Source organism: Anas acuta, chromosome 2 (genome assembly GCF_963932015.1).
Source record: "Anas acuta chromosome 2, bAnaAcu1.1, whole genome shotgun sequence".
NCBI lineage: Eukaryota > Metazoa > Chordata > Aves > Anseriformes > Anatidae > Anas > Anas acuta.
The window spans coordinates 153,017,626-153,037,332 of record NC_088980.1 but is presented as its reverse complement, the minus strand read 5'-3'; the positions used below and the strand labels follow the sequence as shown (position 1 = coordinate 153,037,332).

At 40.8% G+C, this 19,707-nt stretch overlaps 1 protein-coding gene across 3 annotated transcripts in view; it reads left to right on the top strand.

Moving 5' to 3' along the window:
• COL22A1 (collagen type XXII alpha 1 chain) overlaps nucleotides 1-19,707 on the top strand; it is a 222,545-nt gene that overhangs the window by 129,819 nt on the left and 73,019 nt on the right. For all 3 annotated transcript variants that reach the window (XM_068672709.1, XM_068672708.1, XM_068672711.1), the window contains 7 exons: nucleotides 1,159-1,203; nucleotides 5,658-5,711; nucleotides 7,490-7,543; nucleotides 9,032-9,067; nucleotides 10,190-10,219; nucleotides 11,087-11,140; nucleotides 12,064-12,117. In XM_068672709.1, coding sequence (XP_068528810.1) covers nucleotides 1,159-1,203; nucleotides 5,658-5,711; nucleotides 7,490-7,543; nucleotides 9,032-9,067; nucleotides 10,190-10,219; nucleotides 11,087-11,140; nucleotides 12,064-12,117 — 327 coding nt within the window. The remainder of the gene's footprint in view (nucleotides 1-1,158; nucleotides 1,204-5,657; nucleotides 5,712-7,489; nucleotides 7,544-9,031; nucleotides 9,068-10,189; nucleotides 10,220-11,086; nucleotides 11,141-12,063; nucleotides 12,118-19,707) is intronic.

Here is a 19,707-nt window from a genome sequence, read left to right as displayed (position 1 = left end):
ACTGACATTTGGCTTGGGCTGCTGGGCAGGAACAAGGCTGTAATCATCCACACAGTGTATATGAGAGCCCCATGGTTATTAGTGCATTAAGGGAGTCACATTTTAAACCTCTTCCCATTTTCTTTTTGGAAGCAGTGGGGTCATTGCTTTGCAGTGTGGGAAGCTGTGCAGGCTCATTTTAGGTCGTTAGAGGTAGATGGAGCTGTGCAGAGTTTGCTCACAGTCAACCATGGCATGAAAGCTGAAGTCCTTAATAATTATCTGTGTCATCCTTATGGACCAAGGAAGTCCAGACATGTAGTTCTCATCAGCTTGGAGTTAAGTCTTCAGCACAGTGTAAAGTAAACTAAAGTTTAAATATAAATATATTGTAAGAAGTGTTTCAAATTTCAGCAGTTTTGGAGAGATCACTACTGACTGAGCATATCTGTCTGCCTGTGGCCTTTAGTCGATTGCTCAGTTGGTAAAATAAGGGTAAAATACACAGTGCTTCCTGTGCTGAGGGGGGCTGAAATCCATTCCCGCCCATTTTGTTGATCGCCTGTGTTAGCACTGCTGTCTTTCATCAAACCAAGCTCCAGCAAATGGTTCTGGTGTACCTGGAAGATGAATTTTGCTGTCCAGATGAACTCTAGCACTGGTTTCCCAGAGCAAAAATGTGCTTGGACCTCCAGGACAGGGATTTTTGTTTGCCAGTTCTCAGAGGTACCTGCTGTCTGTCTAGCTACTTCATCCAAAACCACCAGGAAAGGGTATTCTTGCTTGTTTATGTGATCGGTTTTTCCATCAGCATTGTCCTCTACCCAAGTTCTCATTGTTTATGAGCAACACAAAAAACGTGGAGTAGTGGGTGGTTTCTAGACCATCTGCAGCTGTGGTGCGTTCCCTGTCCCTCCTCACTGTTGCTGGCAGGAGGGTCGTGTGTCTGGGAACAAGATAATATTACAGACAGTCTTGGGTCCGCAGGTCATCCCTGCTCTTTTTGTCTGTTTAGACCTTCCTTGTGGCCAACGTGGAGTACTGGCAATGAGGTAAATGTCCTTGAGGTTCGCTTAAATAGATTGTGCAGATGTGCAGTGATTTGGTGACTAATTAGAGGAGGTAGCTATGCTTCTTCTTGAATTGAATTCCATAATCTCTTTTTGCTTTTCTTTTTAGGGTCTCCAAGGAGAAAGAGGAGAAAAGGGAACACGAGGAGACAAGGTATTCCTGCTGCATGCTAGGAAAAGCCGGGCTGTTCTTTGCCTTTTTCCTTTAAACCGCCAGCTTTGAAGGGTGATGTAGGAAAGTTTCCTCACTGCTGTGCACCTCCTGGTGCTGTCCATGAATGACCTCCCATGGGAGTGCAGGAGGGGTTTACAGATCTCTGCTGTCTCCTAAGCCCACATTTAAGTCTAGGAAGAGCGGAAAGAAGAAGGATGGGGTGCTAGGATGCCACTGAGGACAGCTAGTGGGGTCTCCACACTGTATGCACCACTTGTGAGCCCTGAATAACCACTGACTGCTGCTGACCAAGTTTTCATCCAGCATTTCCTTGCCTTGGTGTAGTTGCTGAGATGATCCAACATTTCTGCCTTCTCCCATCACTGTAAGCTTTTAATGAGTACCATGAAGTTTCTCTATTAAAAGCTTCATCCAACTGGTGATGCTGATGCTCCCCAGTTTCCTGCTCTCTCCTGTCTGGGAATAGAGTTTTTATGCAGCACAGGACTCTCTGGGATTTGAACCACCTTTATGGTTCAGTGAAGAGGCCAAGTGCCTATTATAACCAGAGTACACATTTAAAAGGAGAGCTGGGCAGACACAAAGCCCTTCATTATTTCAGTCTGCTTGTTGTGTTTGGAGAGATCTCAGATGTGCCCACACTTCTGTTGCAGACCTGTCAGCCACTGCTGAAGGCTTCTCAGAAATGCCTGCAAAAATGCATTTTGCTGCCTCTGCCAGGAGAAAAGGGTGCTAAAGGGGTCCTGCCCTGGGAAGCGGTGGGATGTGTGTCATAGCCAGGCTCTCAGCCCAACCGAAATTCTCCATCTTTTTTGGGTCTCAAATTGGCCCTGAGGCAGGAATATCTCAGTGCCATTCTGGCAGCTTTGCCTGTGTTCAAGCTTCCTTTAAGTGATAACCTGGCTGTAAGTGTTTGCGCTAAGGAGGGAGTTAATAGCTTGCCAACTCCTCCTTGTTCCCATTTCTCACTCTCCATCTCCTCCTGGAGAAGCATGGAAATTTAGACCTCGCTTGTGCCTGGCAGGACAAATGATTAACAGGCCCTTAACATGAGACACTGCATTTTGCTTCCCTGTGTGTTAGGGTGTCTGTTCCCACCATTCATTTTGTTGTTTAGTTAGAAGTAGCCATGGCCAGGTTTCATATTACTGATTCTCACCGTTGCAAGCTGGATCTCGCTTTATCTTTATCATGCTTTTGCCTCAGCCCCTTGCAGGACTGGTGTGTTGTGTCTAGCCGGTGCTTCAGCTGCTTTTCCAGAGGTCAGGTTGTCCAGTCTGCTGGAATATTTGGCTCCTGGAAGAAAATCTGTCTTTCTGACATCACCATGATGGCAGAGAGAGCTGGAGCAGTGTGTGGGCTGGTGGCTGACTAAGCTAAAGATTAAAGTGCGAAAGGAATGAAATAGGTTTTGTTCCATTATAAGGATATGAACAATTAGAGCTCCCTTTTATTTCCTTTTTTTTTTTTTTTTCCTTTTCTTTTCTTGTGTTTTCTTCCTGAGGCAGACAGATCTCTGCTACAACAATTGTGCTTTGTTTTTTTCCCAACTTGAAGCTGTTCTCAGAGCATCTACTGCTGCTGCTTTACCTTCCACCAGCTGGGACTACTGCGAACACAGTGGGTGTTAGTGTGGCGGGCCAAATATTTCCTTGTCTGCTTTTCAGTTTGTAATTTGAATACTGACACCTACACAACCCGTGCTTCTTCTCTGCCTGAGGAGAAGAGTGTTTATTGTATCAAAGTGTTAGCCCATGTACTGATTACTGGTCTGTTCAATCTGTACCGCGGTATGACAAAAGTCCTAATATCCCGTAATAATATCCCATCTTGCCTTTATGTTATTATATCTTGCAACCTCTGATGAAAATACTGAGGTTTTGTAGCGAGGGTCCCAAATCCAGTATTATCAGTTACATCTGCTCTTGAGGAGAACCACTGGTTATTATGAGCAGCATCTCATCCTTTTGTGTCTGGTGGGCTCGCTGTAGACTTCTGTACAATTCTATTTTCACCAAATCATTGTAGGCTGATGTATAAATTTTCTTCAGCAGGGGAAGGAAAGGGAGTCTTGAAGTGAAAATTTGAGAATAAATCTTTTATTGAGCTTTTTCTTTCTTTGAAGAAAAAAATACTGTCTCTAAATGGCCTTTTTCAAAGAATGAAAAAAATCACCTAAGAAAGAAATTTATAATAACAGATTTTTCTGAAGACACAACCGAAAGAAGAGTTCTCTGGAACATTTTCAAACAGCTCTAGTGCATGCATTTATATAAATAATACATTTGCCTTTCCCAGCCCCCATTAGGAGCAGTAAGAATATTGACCCTTTTTTTTTTTTTTTTTGGCAGCTAAATGAGCGTGTGTGAAGTTCTTGTTGCTGCACTGTATTGATGCTAACAAATTCTCTTGAGAATATAGTGCTCATTTTGTCAGCAACCCACCAGACTGTCACTGAAAGTCTTAAATTCAGGATGCTCATAGCTGAGTTAGACAGTGCAAATGTTTTATGAATGTGGAAACTGTTGCCCCAGCAGTGAGTAGATCTGGGTGCCTGACACTGCTTTTCAGCTGCTTTTTGTAGGGTGTAAGTCTCTCTAATTTCACTCCTTGGATGCATCTTTTTGAAATAACTTTTCTGTTACAAGACCAATTGACTTTCTAAAGGGAGGAAAGAAATGAAATGATTTGCAAATCCATTGCTGGATGCTGAATTAAGGCGTTTTCAAAAGGAGCTAATTAAATCCAATGCTGCAAGTGTAGGTTTGTTTGCATATAACAACTGAGATCTATCAGGGATACTGTGGGATAGTAATCAGAACTAAAAAGTCTGAAATTAAAAAAAAATAAAAATAGAGTAAAGCTAATATTTTGCTGTCACTCCTTGTGTTTGTAGAATTTGTTCGTGTACACTTATGTTAACACTAGCAGCATGTGTATGTATTTGATTATTTAAATTCAGCAGTGTATGCAGGCTCCAAACAAAATCAGTGTTCCATTCTACAGAGATTTAAGCACTTAACACAGCGAGAGAAAGTCCCTGCTCAATGAGTTTTAAATTATGATGGCTACATGGGCAAGGGCCATGATCTGTAAGGAAAGAAGTAAGTTTGGCGGGATTGATCTAGTCATCATTTCTGTCAAGGACCTGGTTTATAAAATATGAATTATGCTTATTAAGTTTGAACGTGGAAGTACAATGGAGGTCAGGATCAGAATTCAAAATGGTCTTTTACATGTAAATGTAATCCCCCCAAAGCAGAAGATGACATTGAGAAGCAAGAATGGGATGCTGCATACACAACTAATTGTGCACTGCTGCAGATTGGGATCATGGAATCACAAAATGGTTTGGGTTGGAAGGGACCCTAAAGATCACCTAAATCCAGCCCTCCCTCTCACAAGCAGGGACATCATTGGGAACTGATTAAGGAGCTGTCCTGCAAAAAGTGGTTTGGGGTAAAGCAAACATTAACCTGGGATTTAAACAAAAGAACAGTCTATAAAGCATGAAATAATCTTTCTTCTCAGAGTTAGCCTCAGCTGTGTCCAGCTTCGGGCATCTAGTTACAGTCAAGATGTGGAAAAATTGAATAATGCCCAAATAAGAGCAATAAAAATGATAAGAGGTCAGGAAAATACACCCAGTAAGGAAAGTTGAAAGTACTGAGGTTGTTTAGTCTGGAGTTTGAAGTTTGAAGGGGGAGTTTTGTAAGACTTCAGATACATAAGAGGCTGTTGTAAAGATGAAGGGAGCAATCTGTTTTCTGTGTCTGGAGGGGTGAGGAAAGACGTACTAGTTTGAAACAGTAGTGAGAAAAAAGTCAGGTTTAGACACAGGGGAAAAACATATCTGCAGGTGTTAAGAGTAAAGCGGTGGAATAGGTTGCCTGTGGACTTTGGGGACTGTCCATCTCTGAAGACATATAAGAATGGATTAATTGATCCCCCAGGCTAAGGAAAGCAAAGGTGAAAAATCAAACGTTTTTCTGAAGTGGGTAAAAATGTCCGGTTCCTGGATTTTTGGCTCATTATTTTTGTAAGACCTATTACAGATTGATGTTCTTCTAGTTTATATGAACCCGGGTCAGAAGGCAGAGGAAGGATGCCCAAGTAGAAAGCTGGCACACAACCACTTCTCAGAATTCACCTCCCAGTTACCTGATGCTAAGTTTTCTAGCTAGATAAGTGTCATCAGTTAGTAAAGTTAGAAGGGATAAAAGTTTCATTGGGTTCACCTTCTTGTTTCAGGATGCTCCCAGCAACTTTTCTGAGTACACATATGTGGACTTCAGGCATTTTCTCTGCCGGACTAGCTTGAATTACTTTTCTTTCATCTTTCTGCTTGGAAAGAATAACATGAACATCTCTTGTATAACACTAACCCAAACATCACAGATGTGTTACAGAGTTTTTTTCTCATCCTTCTCCAGGGAGAACGAGGCCTAGATGGACTCCCAGGAAAGCCAGGTGTGGAGGGAAAACAGGTACGTGGCAAATACTCAGCAGCTGGAGGCTTTTCTTTGGAGTGAGTGAGTTTCTTTAAATTTGAGACTTATCTTGGACAGCTGCTGAGTCATGGCAGGACCCCATTGCATCAGCAGTTTTCAGAATCCTTATTCTAAGGCTCTACATGTATGTTAGCAGTTTTCTTTCTTTTTTCTTTTCTTTTTTTTTTTTTTCTTTTATTCTCCCTTTTATTTTTTCCATATTTTTTCTTTTTTTTTTCTTTTAAAAAATTAAATAGTAATGCAATATCCACTTAAAAGTAATGCCAAACCTTTAAACATGATAGGTTAGAAGCTTGTCTGAATTTTTATCAAAGACATAAGGAAGCACAAACGAAAAATTTAGCTGTTTGATCCTGACTTTTATAAAGTGTGTTTTTTTTCCACCCACAACATGAAAGGAGGAGAACTGGATTTGGTTTATTTTCAATAGAAAAACTATAGCTTGGAACTATTTACATTTTTAAGACAAGATGAAGCCAGAAAGTTACTCTATAAAATCAGTACACTTCTGCAGATTAGACAGATAACACTTTGTCTGTATCTAAAACTATCTGTAGATCCCACAAGACTGTTTTCATTACTCATCGTAATGTCCCTAATGAGAATCATCCTTTACTCCCAAGGATCTTCTGGTCTAAATAGCAAAGGATGGAGTAAGAAACAGAGACAAGTGATGTTATTTGCCAAAAGTCATTGCAACTAATAGTTACCACCCTTGAGCCTGAAGCTTCCAGGCTCCTATGTCTGCATCCTATCCCCTAACCCTCGCTGTTTCCCTCTATGGAAAGGATCGTTTGGAGGCATGATTTTGCATTTGCAGAGGTGGAGAAGCTGCCCAACTGCATCACATTCACTCTTTTGGCAGTCGGAATTTCTATTTGATTTGGTTTATTTGGGAAGTCATTTTGTTTCCATATCAGACATCTTTTGTATTTAGATGGCAAGGTGTCATAAGTAATCATAGTCTTTGTTAAACTATACCTTCCTTTCTGTGAGGTGATAGAGATTATTTCACTTTTATTTTTTTTTTCTATTTCTCTGTGGGAGATTTGATAGTTAATCATCACTTTCTCTCTGCTCTGTTCCTCAGCCATGGTTTATCCTATGCTGTGAAATATTTCTCTGGTTAGTGTTTATCACTATCCTTATAAGATGGAAATGTTTCCCAGTGTTAGATGTGGCACTGGCATCTCAATGAACTATGTTCACCGTGCCTGTTGCGTTGTTTACAGGACTGGTTTGTACTTGCAGCAAGTGTGGATGAAGTGAGAAATTGCAGAGGGATGTGAAGGTGGATGCTGATTGTTTACTACTCCTAAGGAACAATTTCTCCAAGTGACACCCTATTACAGAAGTCGGGTTATTCTGAAGTTTTTCTGCCTTTTTCATGTCTAGACTCCTAGCAGTGGGCAAATCTTCACGCCTGAATTTTATCCTAAATTTTGTGTTTGACACTGATTTACTCCCTGAACTGCAATCCTTCTGAACCAGCTGAAATTGGATTGCTATTATCGTGCCTGCTGTGGCATCTCCATCCTTATTCCCCTTCCTGTCTACATGGTAGAGCCAAAGCAGCCTTGTGTGTTGTATTAGTTGTTATTGCAGTGCAATGGGACATAACTGTTGATACCCAAACCTGCAACTTTCTGTTTGTCCTGTACTTTAAAGGGAATTGCAAATGATGACCTGGAATAAGTAAAACAAAGGTAAAAGGTATACAAAGTATGCAAAACTCTGTTTTTTCCTTTTTACAGGGCCCTGCTGGCAGCCCAGGCCCTCCAGGTGCCAGTGGGACCAAAGGAGAAAAGGTGAGTTGGGATGAGATGCACAGGAGGGGTTCAGAGACATCAATTATTTCCTCCTAGAATCCCTGGAAATATCATGGCTGTTGACTTAATATTTCTCTTATTTATGTTTATGTGAACGTATGAATGTTTAACTTTCCTGATGTTGCTTCAGTCCGAAATGGGTGTAAGTGAGAGGTAAAACAGGTCTGGTTGTAGCTCCGCTACTCTTACCTTAACCCTCTTTGTGGAAGTAGAAGGAAGTAGAGAGTAGTTTGGCCCAAGTGACACAGTTACACAAGGTGAGTAGAAATGTCAATATATTTGTGTAGAGGCTGGTTTTCTGACCCAGGAGATGTAGAATTGACTCAGAAAGTGCCAGTCAGATGAGACTATTCCTCTTACCTGCATGATAATTATTCATTGCTCTCAGCAGCAATTTCAGCCTTGTTATTTTGCAAATTTATTCAAGTTTCCAGGACAGTCTTATCTTTCCCTTCCTACTCAGGTTGACATTGTGGTTTTGATATTTCCTATCTAGTTCTTTAGCATGAATAGAAAGTTGTGCCCAGTTCTGGATTTTCTTTCTCCTTTTCTCATCCAAGGAGTGAACCTTATCCAAGAGTGCACAGATCAGAAGCAAATCTTATTATTTTCCCAATCAGATTGAAAATATATGGGTAAGATCTCAGAAGCACCTACAAGTAGGGCATATCCATGGAGATGATAAGAGAGAGCAATATCTTTGTGCTCCAGTATTGAAGTAGAGAACAATCAACAATCTTGACTTCATAACACTTCATCATCTCTCTAGTAGCTGCATGTAGCCCTTCCAGAAAATTTTTATCTCCTTGCTCCATAACTTTCAGTGTAGGTGACGTGTCTCTTCGGTCCTTCTGACACAGTATGGGCACACTTTGGAATAACAAATAGTAATTAAAATGAAAGAGAATGAAAGGTATGGTGGGTCACTTGGAGACCTACAAGAATAATGAAGAAACAACAAACGTGTGAAAGGAAACATGATGATTTTGCATTGGTTTGTACCTAAAGTAAAAGAGACACCTTCTGGAGGCATAGTCATAAAGCGTAATAAATACTGGACACCACTGGAGACAAACTGCTGGAATAAATGGATAGCCTAGGTGGCAGTAAATCATGTAGAGTGGGTCATGTAGAGTAGCATCATAGTGTCCTGCAAACACAGGATCATTCTGCTCTGTAAGAAAGACTTCGGGAAAATGGCACCATTTTAAGTCAGTAAATATCATTGGAATCAGTGTGTAACATCACGGTGTCACAGAAGACAAGCAGTTCCTGCATATATTCACTTGTAGGGTAGAAAGAACAAGAGTTAATGGGGATTGCATATTCATATCTATCAACTCTGGGTTGGTATAGAAAATAAGAACGTACGAGAGCAGTTGGAAAACATATTGGGAAGTTTGCTTTTGTTCTGTGTTATGTAGTGTGTTATGCTGTGTTTTAAATTTCTGTTGTATTTCCCTGCAGGGTGAACCAGGGCTACCAGGATTGCCAGGCTCTTCAGTAAGTTTTTTTTTTTCAAACGTTATAAGCTTTATTGTGTGGAAATAGAATATGGAAGCTGGGGACTCGAGAACTTTGTTAAATGTTCTTAAATAGATAAAAAAAAAAAAAAAAAAAAAAAGTGAAGTTAAAGCCAGTAAAAATTTCTGAAGAAGGACCATGACAAATTCCAGTTAGGAAATGTGCTGCCACAATTTTGGGAGATATTGAAATGCGAAGATTAGGACTTCATGAGACAATGAAACGTTACCTCAGGTAAATCAGAGAAATGCTGTGACATGACTTTGTGGGTTCCAGGACAGCTGTTGAGCCAATGCCAACAAAAGTGGTAAAAGACAAACCAAGAAGATAGGAGAGAGGGGGCTGATCTTTCGCATGACGCTAGCTTTACATGTCTTTCAATATCTCCCATCTCTTGTCCCATCTTGTCCCAACTTGTCCCATCTCTGCCCCTGCCTTCAAGGGACACAAGAATGTCTACAGGTAATCTCCTTGACTAGAAAGTGGTGGAAACCAAAGGAGGGAGGGAGAAAGACTTCTGGAAAAAAAAAAAAAAAAAAAAAAGGAGAAAAAAAAAGAGAAAAACTGTGTGGGTAGGAGCCTCTTACTGTTCTGCTTAAATGGGAAATTACTGATGTGATGGTAGTTGCCAAGAGATTTTGAAAGATGTACATGAAACCTGAAAATGAGCACTGTCTTGTCCCAGTGCCCACTGAAGTTTCAGGAGGCGGGTGCAGAGGCCTGAGAAGACTGACAGTTGTCAGTTACGGCCCTGATGGTTGCATCGAGGAGAATTACGAACTTATTTATACTGACAAGATAATGAATTATGTTCCTACTGTTTATACAGCCTCACAAATCCCTTCACAGGGAACTGAGTGAACAAACACTGACAGTCTGAGCTTCTTAAATAGAAAATATCCCCCAGCCTGCAATGGGATTTGAGGAGTTGTCGCAGTTAGAGTGTATCTTAAGGGAATGGAAAGGAGAGAAAAATAAACTGTGTGGGACAGTCACACCCCAGAGCCTCCCATGTTTTTTTTTTTTTTGTTTTTTTTTGTTTTTTTTTGTTTTGTTTTTTTTTGTTTTGTTTTCCTGTATAACTTTGCATTTTTATTGCAGGTACACACTGAAGGCTTAAAAGGCGAGCAAGTAAGAGAGATTCAATATCTGTGCTTCTGCTGCAAGGATGCTTTTATGTATTTTAAATTTCTGCTAGATTAGATTTTGCTTTAGAATGATATTTCAAAATTAAGGAGGATAAAAGCAATGTCAGGACGTCAAGAAACAAGTTAACATACTTACAGCAGGGAAAATAAACAGAAGAGGGGAAAGGGTAACATCTTTATAAAGTGCAATGAGTCTAACATGAGTGACAAGTGTAAATTGGAAGGGGTCAGCTAAGTAATTCTTTACATCCTGGAAAGTGTTAATATAAAAGTGAAACTGTGTCCAAGTTTTATGCTGAGTTTGTCTCTGAACATGGGCACTCAAACAGGGAAAAGACACCAATTTCTTCAGTCAATTTTCCTATGTATATTTAAATTTTTACTTTGTATTATAAGTTGTATTTTACTCCTATTTCATGTAATTATATGCGACATACATACAATACTTTAAAGCCCTTCACAGCTGTGCTGGCTCTGGGGAAAATGCTGCGGAAGCTGCTTTCTCAAGAATTGCTTTTCTCCACCGCTGAACCCCAGCCCACAGTGTTTTCCTGGAATATCCAGGATAGCCCAGGGTCTGTGGCAGAGTTACTACCTTTGAAGAACAGAGAGCCAGTTACGGATAAAGGCTGGCTAAGTGTGGGTGGATCAGTCTGTGTGCAGCCTAATGAGTGCTGATAATTCAAATAACCCCAGGGTGAAGGAGAAAACCAGCTGGTCTCTGCACTGGTTTTTTTGGGACCTATAAGGAAAGGGGCGGTGTAGGTCCTGTGCAGATGGCTAACGTGAGTACTGTGTCCATATAATTTTTCCTATGGGTATTTTATTTTATTTTTTCTTATGTCTGTAGGGAGAGCCTGGCCCACGAGGACCACAAGGCCAACCTGGACTTCCTGGACCTCCAGTAAGTGGTTTATCTCACTGCTTACAAGCCCCAGAAACTGAAACTCAAGCTGAGCTGAGGTACACATGCAAAATCTTATATGTTATTTGAGTACTAAGAGCTTAATCAGTGTGCCCAGCCTTCTGTTTCTTCACTGGTGAGAGAAACTCTCCTGCTGTTGGTGGCCACTCTGGATGTATGGAGGTGGCACCCAGGATACGGGTGGTCATGACACAGAGGTATACATTACCTCAAGGCTGTTGTCCTGCAAAAGCTGATTCTTTTTCCATTTCTAATGTCCTGAGGAGCTGTATGAGTATTCAGCACATCTCAAAGAGAAGCCTCAACGGTAGCCTCTAAGCCATCATAGAATGATGGGCAAAGAATCATTGCTTTATGCCACAATGTCCCAGCAAAAATCTCCTGCATATGAAAAATAAGAGATGTGTGTTTGTGTTTCAGCAGGGAATACAACACAATATTTGCAACAATTTAAGCACTCCAGTATTCTTACTTTTCACTTGATTGCGTCTTCTTCCAGGTACATTTTATAACCCAGCTCTGCAGGAAATCTCACTTCAGACTATCACTGCTGTCTCATTTGCACACACTCTGTATTTCCTCATTTCTGAATTTTTTGTTGTGTTTCACTGTTGATTGGGTTTTGTAAAATTGATGGCATTGTGAAAATGCATTACTTAGGCATATCTGCCTTTAACTATGTAATTGTGTGGTCTGAATTTAATCAGGGCATTGTCACTTTTTCTCTATCCTGTTTTCTTATTCTCTTCTGCTCACAGGACAATATAATTATCAGTTAAGAACTGTCTAGGTAGTCATTCAGTAGCAGTAGCCCAGAAAATGGTGACGTAATTCATTAGTTTTTTGGTTTTTCGTTTGTTTTTAACTTGGTTAACTTTCTAAAAATATTTTCACTTTTAAAGGGAGAGGCTGGTCCAGAAGGCAAGCCTGGAGTCCCAGGTTTACCAGGTCAAAGGGTGAGTTGCTCTTTTTATTTAATGTATGACTCAGTGTGCTGAGGACAGCTGTGCTCAATAAGCATTCATACTTTGACTCACCTTACATTCAGATTTTTACTTATTTAAGGATCCTTAAAGCCTGGATCCTTTCTCTTGTTTCTTCTTTATAGTCCAGCAACTTTCAGTACCTCTTGGTATGAAATTCAACAAATTTGTGTGCAGTGCCCAGTAGGACCCTGGGAAAATTTCTTGTAATTTCTTCTCCTCTCTTTACGTCTGCTTCTTGGTGCCAAGAGGATTCTTGATCCTCTTTCCCACACAGACACTTTGGAACCCCTATGTATACATATATGTATGTTTATCAGAGGTTAAAATAATGGAAGCTTTATTTCTCACTGATGTGCCCCTTTTAAAGGGATGCTCCTGAGTCATACTTGGCCACATGGTTAGTCTTTTAAAAACATAGCAAAACATCTGTAGGAGGAGCAATGAGTGATAGGAAAGATCCAAGAAGATATCTTCTGGAAATAGACTTTGAGCACAGACAAATATCCCCATGCACCTTGTAAATAGTAGAAGAGCATAAAATCCAGCAAAGCCTCCTATAGAAGTCTCATAGAAGCTATCTATGAACTTGCCATGCCTTGTGAACTGACCTACAAAATCATTTAATTTTAGGTGGAAAATGGGTTGGAAGATTCTTAGAAATGCATTAATTACTAAAAACGTAAAAATGGAGTGGAGTTTTCCTGTGAATGAAACTTGAAATATTTTTACCACTGTTAAGATATGACTCTGAGTGTGTAGAGCCTCTGATAAGATGGGCAAGTTGAAATTTCAGATAAATTGTGCTGTCTTGGAAGTCAAATAAATCCAAAGACACCTTCAATACTTAATATAAATTGAAGCCATTCTTTTTTTGTTTGGTCTGTACTCAAACAGAAGATCCCACAAAATTCTGGTGTACCATTCTCCACAAGGAGGTTAGATAGTATATTTTTTGTTTTGTTTTGTTTTGTTTCCTCTTCTTGTTTTTTAAAAAATACTTTCTTTGACTCATACCTATATGTTGAAATATTCAAGTGCTGATAAAAGGGAAATTTCATAGTAGGCCTGATTATTTCTTATGAATGCTCTGAGCCTGCCTTTCCTTGCTTCAGCCCATTTGTAGGAAGAACATCTCATTAAGCAACAGATAAGTGTGGGAGTGAGATGCATGCTTAACCTTTGTGGAGACCATCACTTCAATCCCAGTATTGGTGTTTGATGGGCTACTTTTTTAGGTTGTCACAGAGACTTGATTGTAGCTTAATCCATAGAGGAGGTCACAAGGGTTGCCTGTAGTGCTTGGCACCTGAGTCAGCACCAGTGGTGTTAAAAAGTGGGCATGAGAGCCCTACTTGTGGGCATGTTAAGGGTTATTGGCAGAGGACAATACAGAGAGGAAATATATTTCGGTAGGTGGGTTTCTATAGGCTTCCAGTTGAATTGCATGACACTGAATGGAACTGTAACCTTGGCTTTTAGGAATCGTCTTCCAGAGAATATATGCCTGCAGTGTTATGTTAATGCCACAGTGGAAAAGGGCATTTATTTGCTTTCTTGTACTTTTCCAGCGCTTAGAAAATATCAGCTAATGGCTTAGCAAATAACTCTGCTGTGCTTTACTTATGAGTTGACAAGTTCTGAATTGTCCTGATTTTAAAGCCTGCTGTGAAACATTGTTTCTTGAGTAAGATTAATAGAGCGTATTAGCTGAGTAAAGGACAGTGATCAGTCAGGGTCTGCGACAGGATACGAAATGCTCCTGCTAATGATCATTTGATTAGAGATGTCATTTGATACATACTGTGTTTGAATGTTTCCCTAGACTCTGTTGTGTCTAGCTAGTTAGACTTCTCCTAAGGGTCTTTATTAGTCACCAGGCGTCTTAGGTGGTTAGATATATTTTTTTAATTAAAGGCTGTTATTCAATGACGGAATACCTGGGATGAATCAAAGCCTAGGGCTTGGTGGATATACATGGATAACCTACAGATGTTGGAGAGAGAATGGATTAGCAGATGCTACTGATTCACCATTAGTACAGTTGTTGCCAAAGCACAGTTCCATGCATTGATTACCATTTTACCTAAATTTTGCTGCAAAAACAAGTATTTCCCTAAGCAGATTTAGAAGTTAAAATGCCAAGAGCAGTAATCATCTCCTGCTCCTTCTCTTCCTCTGAAGCTACAGCTCAGATCTGCAGTGATTCTTCTAGCACACACCCCCCAAAAAAACACTTTCTAGCAGCACAGACCAACAATGAGGCCATGGCCTGGGTCGTGATACCACAGATTCATTTTTGACTCCGGCCCTGGCTTGTAAGACACTGGCCACATCTCTTCACCTCTGTATTTGCTCTATATAGGAGCAGAAGTGTATGGTTATACAAGTATGTGAGCAAACCAAACAGAGTCAAAACAGTGGTGTGAGTGTGTGTTTGTTTAACACTAAGCAAGTTTACCTGCACAATTTCAGGTCACGCTAACTAGTCTCATACAAATGTCAGAAGAAATTCTTTCCTCAGAGGTGGGTGAGGCACTGGCACAGGCTGCCCAGAGAAGCCATGGATGTCCCATCCCTGGAGGTGCTCAAGGCCAGGCTGGATGGGGCTTTGGGCAACCTGGGCTGGTGGGAGGTGTCCCTGCCCATAGGAGGGGGGTTGGAATTAGATGGGCTTTAAGGTCCATTCCAACTGAAGCCATTCTGTGATTCTATGATTCTGTGATCTGTGAGCTTTGCATGTGGAGCTCAGGCCTGTTGGATTTATTAGCATAGGTAGAGCTTTCTTCATTGTGGTGAAGACTGAAAGTCAGACATAGCCAGAAGCAGATTTGGGTCCTTTTCCAGCATTATTAGCAGATCTGTGCTGAACAGCTGAAAAACACTAAATGTCTGCTTGGCTGGCCCCTCTGCTGTTTTATACAGCTGGAGTTTCAGGATATGATGTTATGCCAGTTTATATCTCCTGAAAATTTCATTCATAAGGGACTTACTTCATAAGTCTTCTGCACTAATATCTTGTAACTAACGTGACAGATTACAGTGCAAGATTAAATTCCAAGTTCTGATCTGCTTGACTTCAGAGCCATCTCGAGTAGCATGCTGCAAGAGGGGCTGATATAAAACAGTTGCTGTTCTGCAGTATGATTCAAGTTCCTTTTGGCTGTATGATCCTCAACCGAGATTTAGGTGAAGATGGTGTGCACACACACCAAGCTCCTGTCCTGACACATATATGCAAATACAACCATTTGCTGGAGTTCTTAGAAGGCTGCAGTGCTTTAGTTAGCTGTAATGTAGCTGGAATGGACTACTAATGAACTAAAGATGTTTGGAACCATTTCACAGAGGAATTCATTCATGCCTCATAACACAGTCTACCGGAAGTGAAGAGATTTTGAAATCTGTGAGGACAGAGCCATCACTGGATGATGTTAGAAATGTGATGCAGGAGCCACCTACACATTGTACATGAGGTTTCACTGAAGATGACATAGTCATATGGTGCCAAATACCCTAGTGACAGTTTGGCCAACAGGAGTAGGGTCATACATTTCGGACAGACTTCTAGGAAAGAAGGAGGTATGATATTCTTTTGGCATGAATTGCTGTTCCTGTTGAAGAAATAAAAGTATATATGGGTTAGTACAGTTGGCAGTAAGCAAGGAACGTTCTTCACAGAGTCACCATTTGTGCTACAGGAAACACAGGAAAGATAGTACGGGTTTAATTTCTTAAGATGGTTCCTGCAAATTTAATCTTTCATTTAAATGCATTTGCTGTACTTTTTGGCCAAAATATTTTTTTTCCAATCACCCCTGCTTAGACTGAACAGTTACAGAGTGTTTTGCTAATGTTTGACACAAGTATGGCTGAATAACCAGGTGGGGTGAAGAAGCCTTGTCATCAAGGCTTTTGATGGCCCAAGGCTTCTTCTGACCTGGATAAAACCAATGTATTAAGACAACATCTGTTGCTTTTTGAGGGCTCACCACAAAACCAGACTTTCTGTTTGCAGATACCGAGAACCTTAGGTAAGGCCTAGCCATATCCAGCTAGTCTCCTCCAAGCAGATTTGAGCACCACAGTGCATTTTCAGACAACTTTCCAGAAGTTGTGGACAAATCAGTATGCTCACAGCTGTAACTGGTGTGTCTCAGAAAGTGTGCCCAATTGGGAATCACTGCTCAACAGGAGGATGAACTCTGGGGGAGCAGGTGACAGTCTGGAAAAGGCACTACCAGACCCTAGTTGGCATTAGAAAGAAAAGAGCTCCTAAGGTGATGCAAGAATGTGATTGAGTGTCTTCCTAATATTTTATTTAGAAAAATTAAATGAGACATTTCTGAGGGCAGGGAGTGGAGGCAGTGTTGTACCCTTAAAAAAAATAATAAAAAAATAAAGTAAAATAAAAGTGATGGTATTGTAGTGATCTTCTTGCCAAATTTATCAGAAGCTCACCTTGCTATCTATGAACATCTTCCTCCTGTAGTCCATTCCCAGGAGCTCCAATATGGACAGTGCATTTTCAATGTAATTGTAATAATGCACACTTACAGATAAAGATTTTAGACATGGAAAGCTAATCTGAGGGCTGCTTACACCTTGTGGAGCTGCCCAGTACTGACAACACGCTAAGGAGAGCATAAGCTGCGGAGACAGAACATCTTTCAAGCATTTAAAAGAAGTTCTCTGTTAGTCTGCTTTAGTTGCAGGTCTTGAAGTCCTTTATGGGCATAGAAAAAAAATGTGCATGATCTCCTTAGTACATCTGCTGAACTGCTAATCTGACAATTCACCTCTATCCTCTGATCCTATCTGGGGAGGAGGATATAACAATTCTAGCCTGAATCAGACAACTGGGTTATATTCATTTTATTAGCCAGCTGCTTCAAAGTGCCTGACACCTAAGGTCTATATTTTGACAATGATACCCCTCACATCAAGCACACACAGTGCAAAGAATGTAGCTTTGCTGTTCTTATCTGTCCTGTAAGACCTTTGAGTGAGACAGTACTGTTTCTCTGATTTTACTAAATCTGCCTGAAAAAGAGTTAGAGAGTGTGGATTCATTTCCCACCCCTCACTCCCCCTCTCTTCCTGTCCTTTTCCTGAGAAATGGAAGAGAATCAAAGTACTTTGATTCTCCTCTTTTTTTGACAACTGGTCTACTGAATTTTGTTGGAAATAAACCCAGCTTTCTGTGCTTGATAGACGCAAAAGGTGCAGGTGACTGACATGCTCCTGAAAAGCATAAAAATGTTTGGGCAAACTAATGTAAATGTGAGGTTCTTCTGAAGTGTGCTAGCATTGCTAACAGGCCAAGGGAAGTGCTCCCTGCTGGTGCAGCCTCACCTCAAGTACTGTGTGCAGTTTTGGGTACCACAGTCTAAGAAGGACATAAAACTGTTAAAGAGTGTCCAAAGGAGGGCTACAAAAATGGTGAAGGGTCTGTAGGGGAAGATGTTTGAAGAGCAGCCAAGGTCCCTTGGTTTGTTCAGCCCAGAGCAGAGCAGGCTGAGGGGAGGCCTCATGGCGGCCTGCAGCTCCCTCATGAGGGGAGCGGAGGGGCAGGCGCTGAGCTCTGCTCTCTGGGGACAGCGACAGGACCTGAGGGAACGGCATGGAGCTGGGACAGGGGAGGGTCAGGCTGGGGGTTAGGGAAAGATTCTGCACACAGAGGTGGTCAGGCACTGGGACAGGCTCCCCAAGGCAGTGGTCACAGCACCAAGCCTGTCAGAGTTCAAGGGTCATGATTGAAATTTCATAAGGAAATCAAGAGAAAACATCTATTTATCCTGTAAGAGTACTTTCCACTTAGGCATGATGTAACAGCTACCTAGACCCACTGTGATTTTGATGTGTGGTATTGCAGCCTAGTTTTCTGGATTTGTATTCTCAAAATTTTCTCATGCTCAAAGAACAATCAGTGTACAGCACTAAAAAATACATGAGTCTCACAGAATAGTAAGAACAGTCTTATGGAAAAAAAATCTTAATGGAAAACATCTTTTAAAAGTTATATTCTTTAATGAATGTCCTTATCCATCATTAAGACTGCAATGTAACTGCATCAGGTAGATAGGTAATAATAATTCCCCCTTTTTCAACTAATTTGGTGCACAAGATAATGTATGCACAGTCGAGTACAGAATGAGAATGAATTGGATGTCAAAACAGAATAACATAAAAAAATTACTGCAAGGCCTTTCTTTTGTGAGTGAACTGCAAAGTTCAGGATTGCATTCTGTCAGGTTGGAGGCAAGAGGAATGAGGGCAACTCCAGGAGTGTGTTACCAAGGGGTGTCTTCTGCATCCTTAATTCAGCTGTCATGTTTCAGCAGGTTTTCATGTGCATATGTCCACGTCCCTTGAAAGTTTATCCCTGAAGTCAGAGCAGCACAAAAAGCTTAACAGACTTTTCTTGACTCTTTACAACTAGATTAACAAGGCTGTGAGTCTCAGTAACTGCTAAATATTTGTTTTACAATATAGCCTAAAGGGTTCTGTTAAAAGTGGGAATTACTGGGTTCAGGGCACACCCTCCACCTGAAAGAAATGTGTTAAAAAAAAAAAAAAAAAAAAAAAAAAAAACACTTGCCAATACATGAAAGGTTTATCCCCATTAACTGTAATGGGAGAGATAAATTTCTCAGATCCCTGGAGGCTGCTGAGCTCTTCTTTGTGTTTTTTTTTTTTTTTTTTGATGGCAGGACAGAAATACAGGTGTTTGGCTTTCCCCCTCTTGACCTCTGTCTCCTGTTAAAGTGGATTGTTGCACATGATGTTCCTAGTTTGGCCAGTCATAACTTGAAACGGGCAGCGAACAGTGTTTCAACTCTTATTTCTCTGTGTATGAACTGCCCTTGATTTGAACATCCTTAGACTTGTAAAGTGCATGGGAAAAAAATGGTTAGTATTTCCAGAAAGAGATGTGCTGCATTAGGTAAATAAGCTGGAAGAGGAAAAGCATTTTACCCAGTAAACTAAGCAGACTTAGTTTGAAAGAGCCAGTCCCAAGGTGTGACTTCTTTCAATGCCCAGAAGTCCTAATAAGTCCCTTATTTCTCTTTGTCACAGCAGCCCCCTGTAATCACCCATAGGCTGGCCAGTCCCAGTGGTGTTTACATGCACATTTAGACACTCCTGCTTCTAAATTTACTGACATTGTCCAATACATACAGAGCCTGTAAAAACATGGTGCCTTTAGGGTGTTCAACCATTGATTGCAACTGCTGGATTTCCTCTGATGATGTATATGGTAAAGCAACAGGGCTGAAAGAGGTAATCCTATATCCCACCCAGTTTACAGAGAAAACAGTTGGCATTTATGCTTGCAGTCATATTAATTCACAGTTAAGGGTTTTTCCTACATACTTGGTACCAAAACCTCTCTTCCTGGGGCCAAACCTCAGTGAAAATCATGTTATGAGAATATATAGCTGTTCAAGCTATTGGACAGCAAGTTAAGAAAGTCTCAAGCTATGATACCTTTCAGAATTTCCCCTCTAGCAGAGCAGAACCAATACATCCCTCTGGTTTCATGTCTTCTGTATGGTAAAG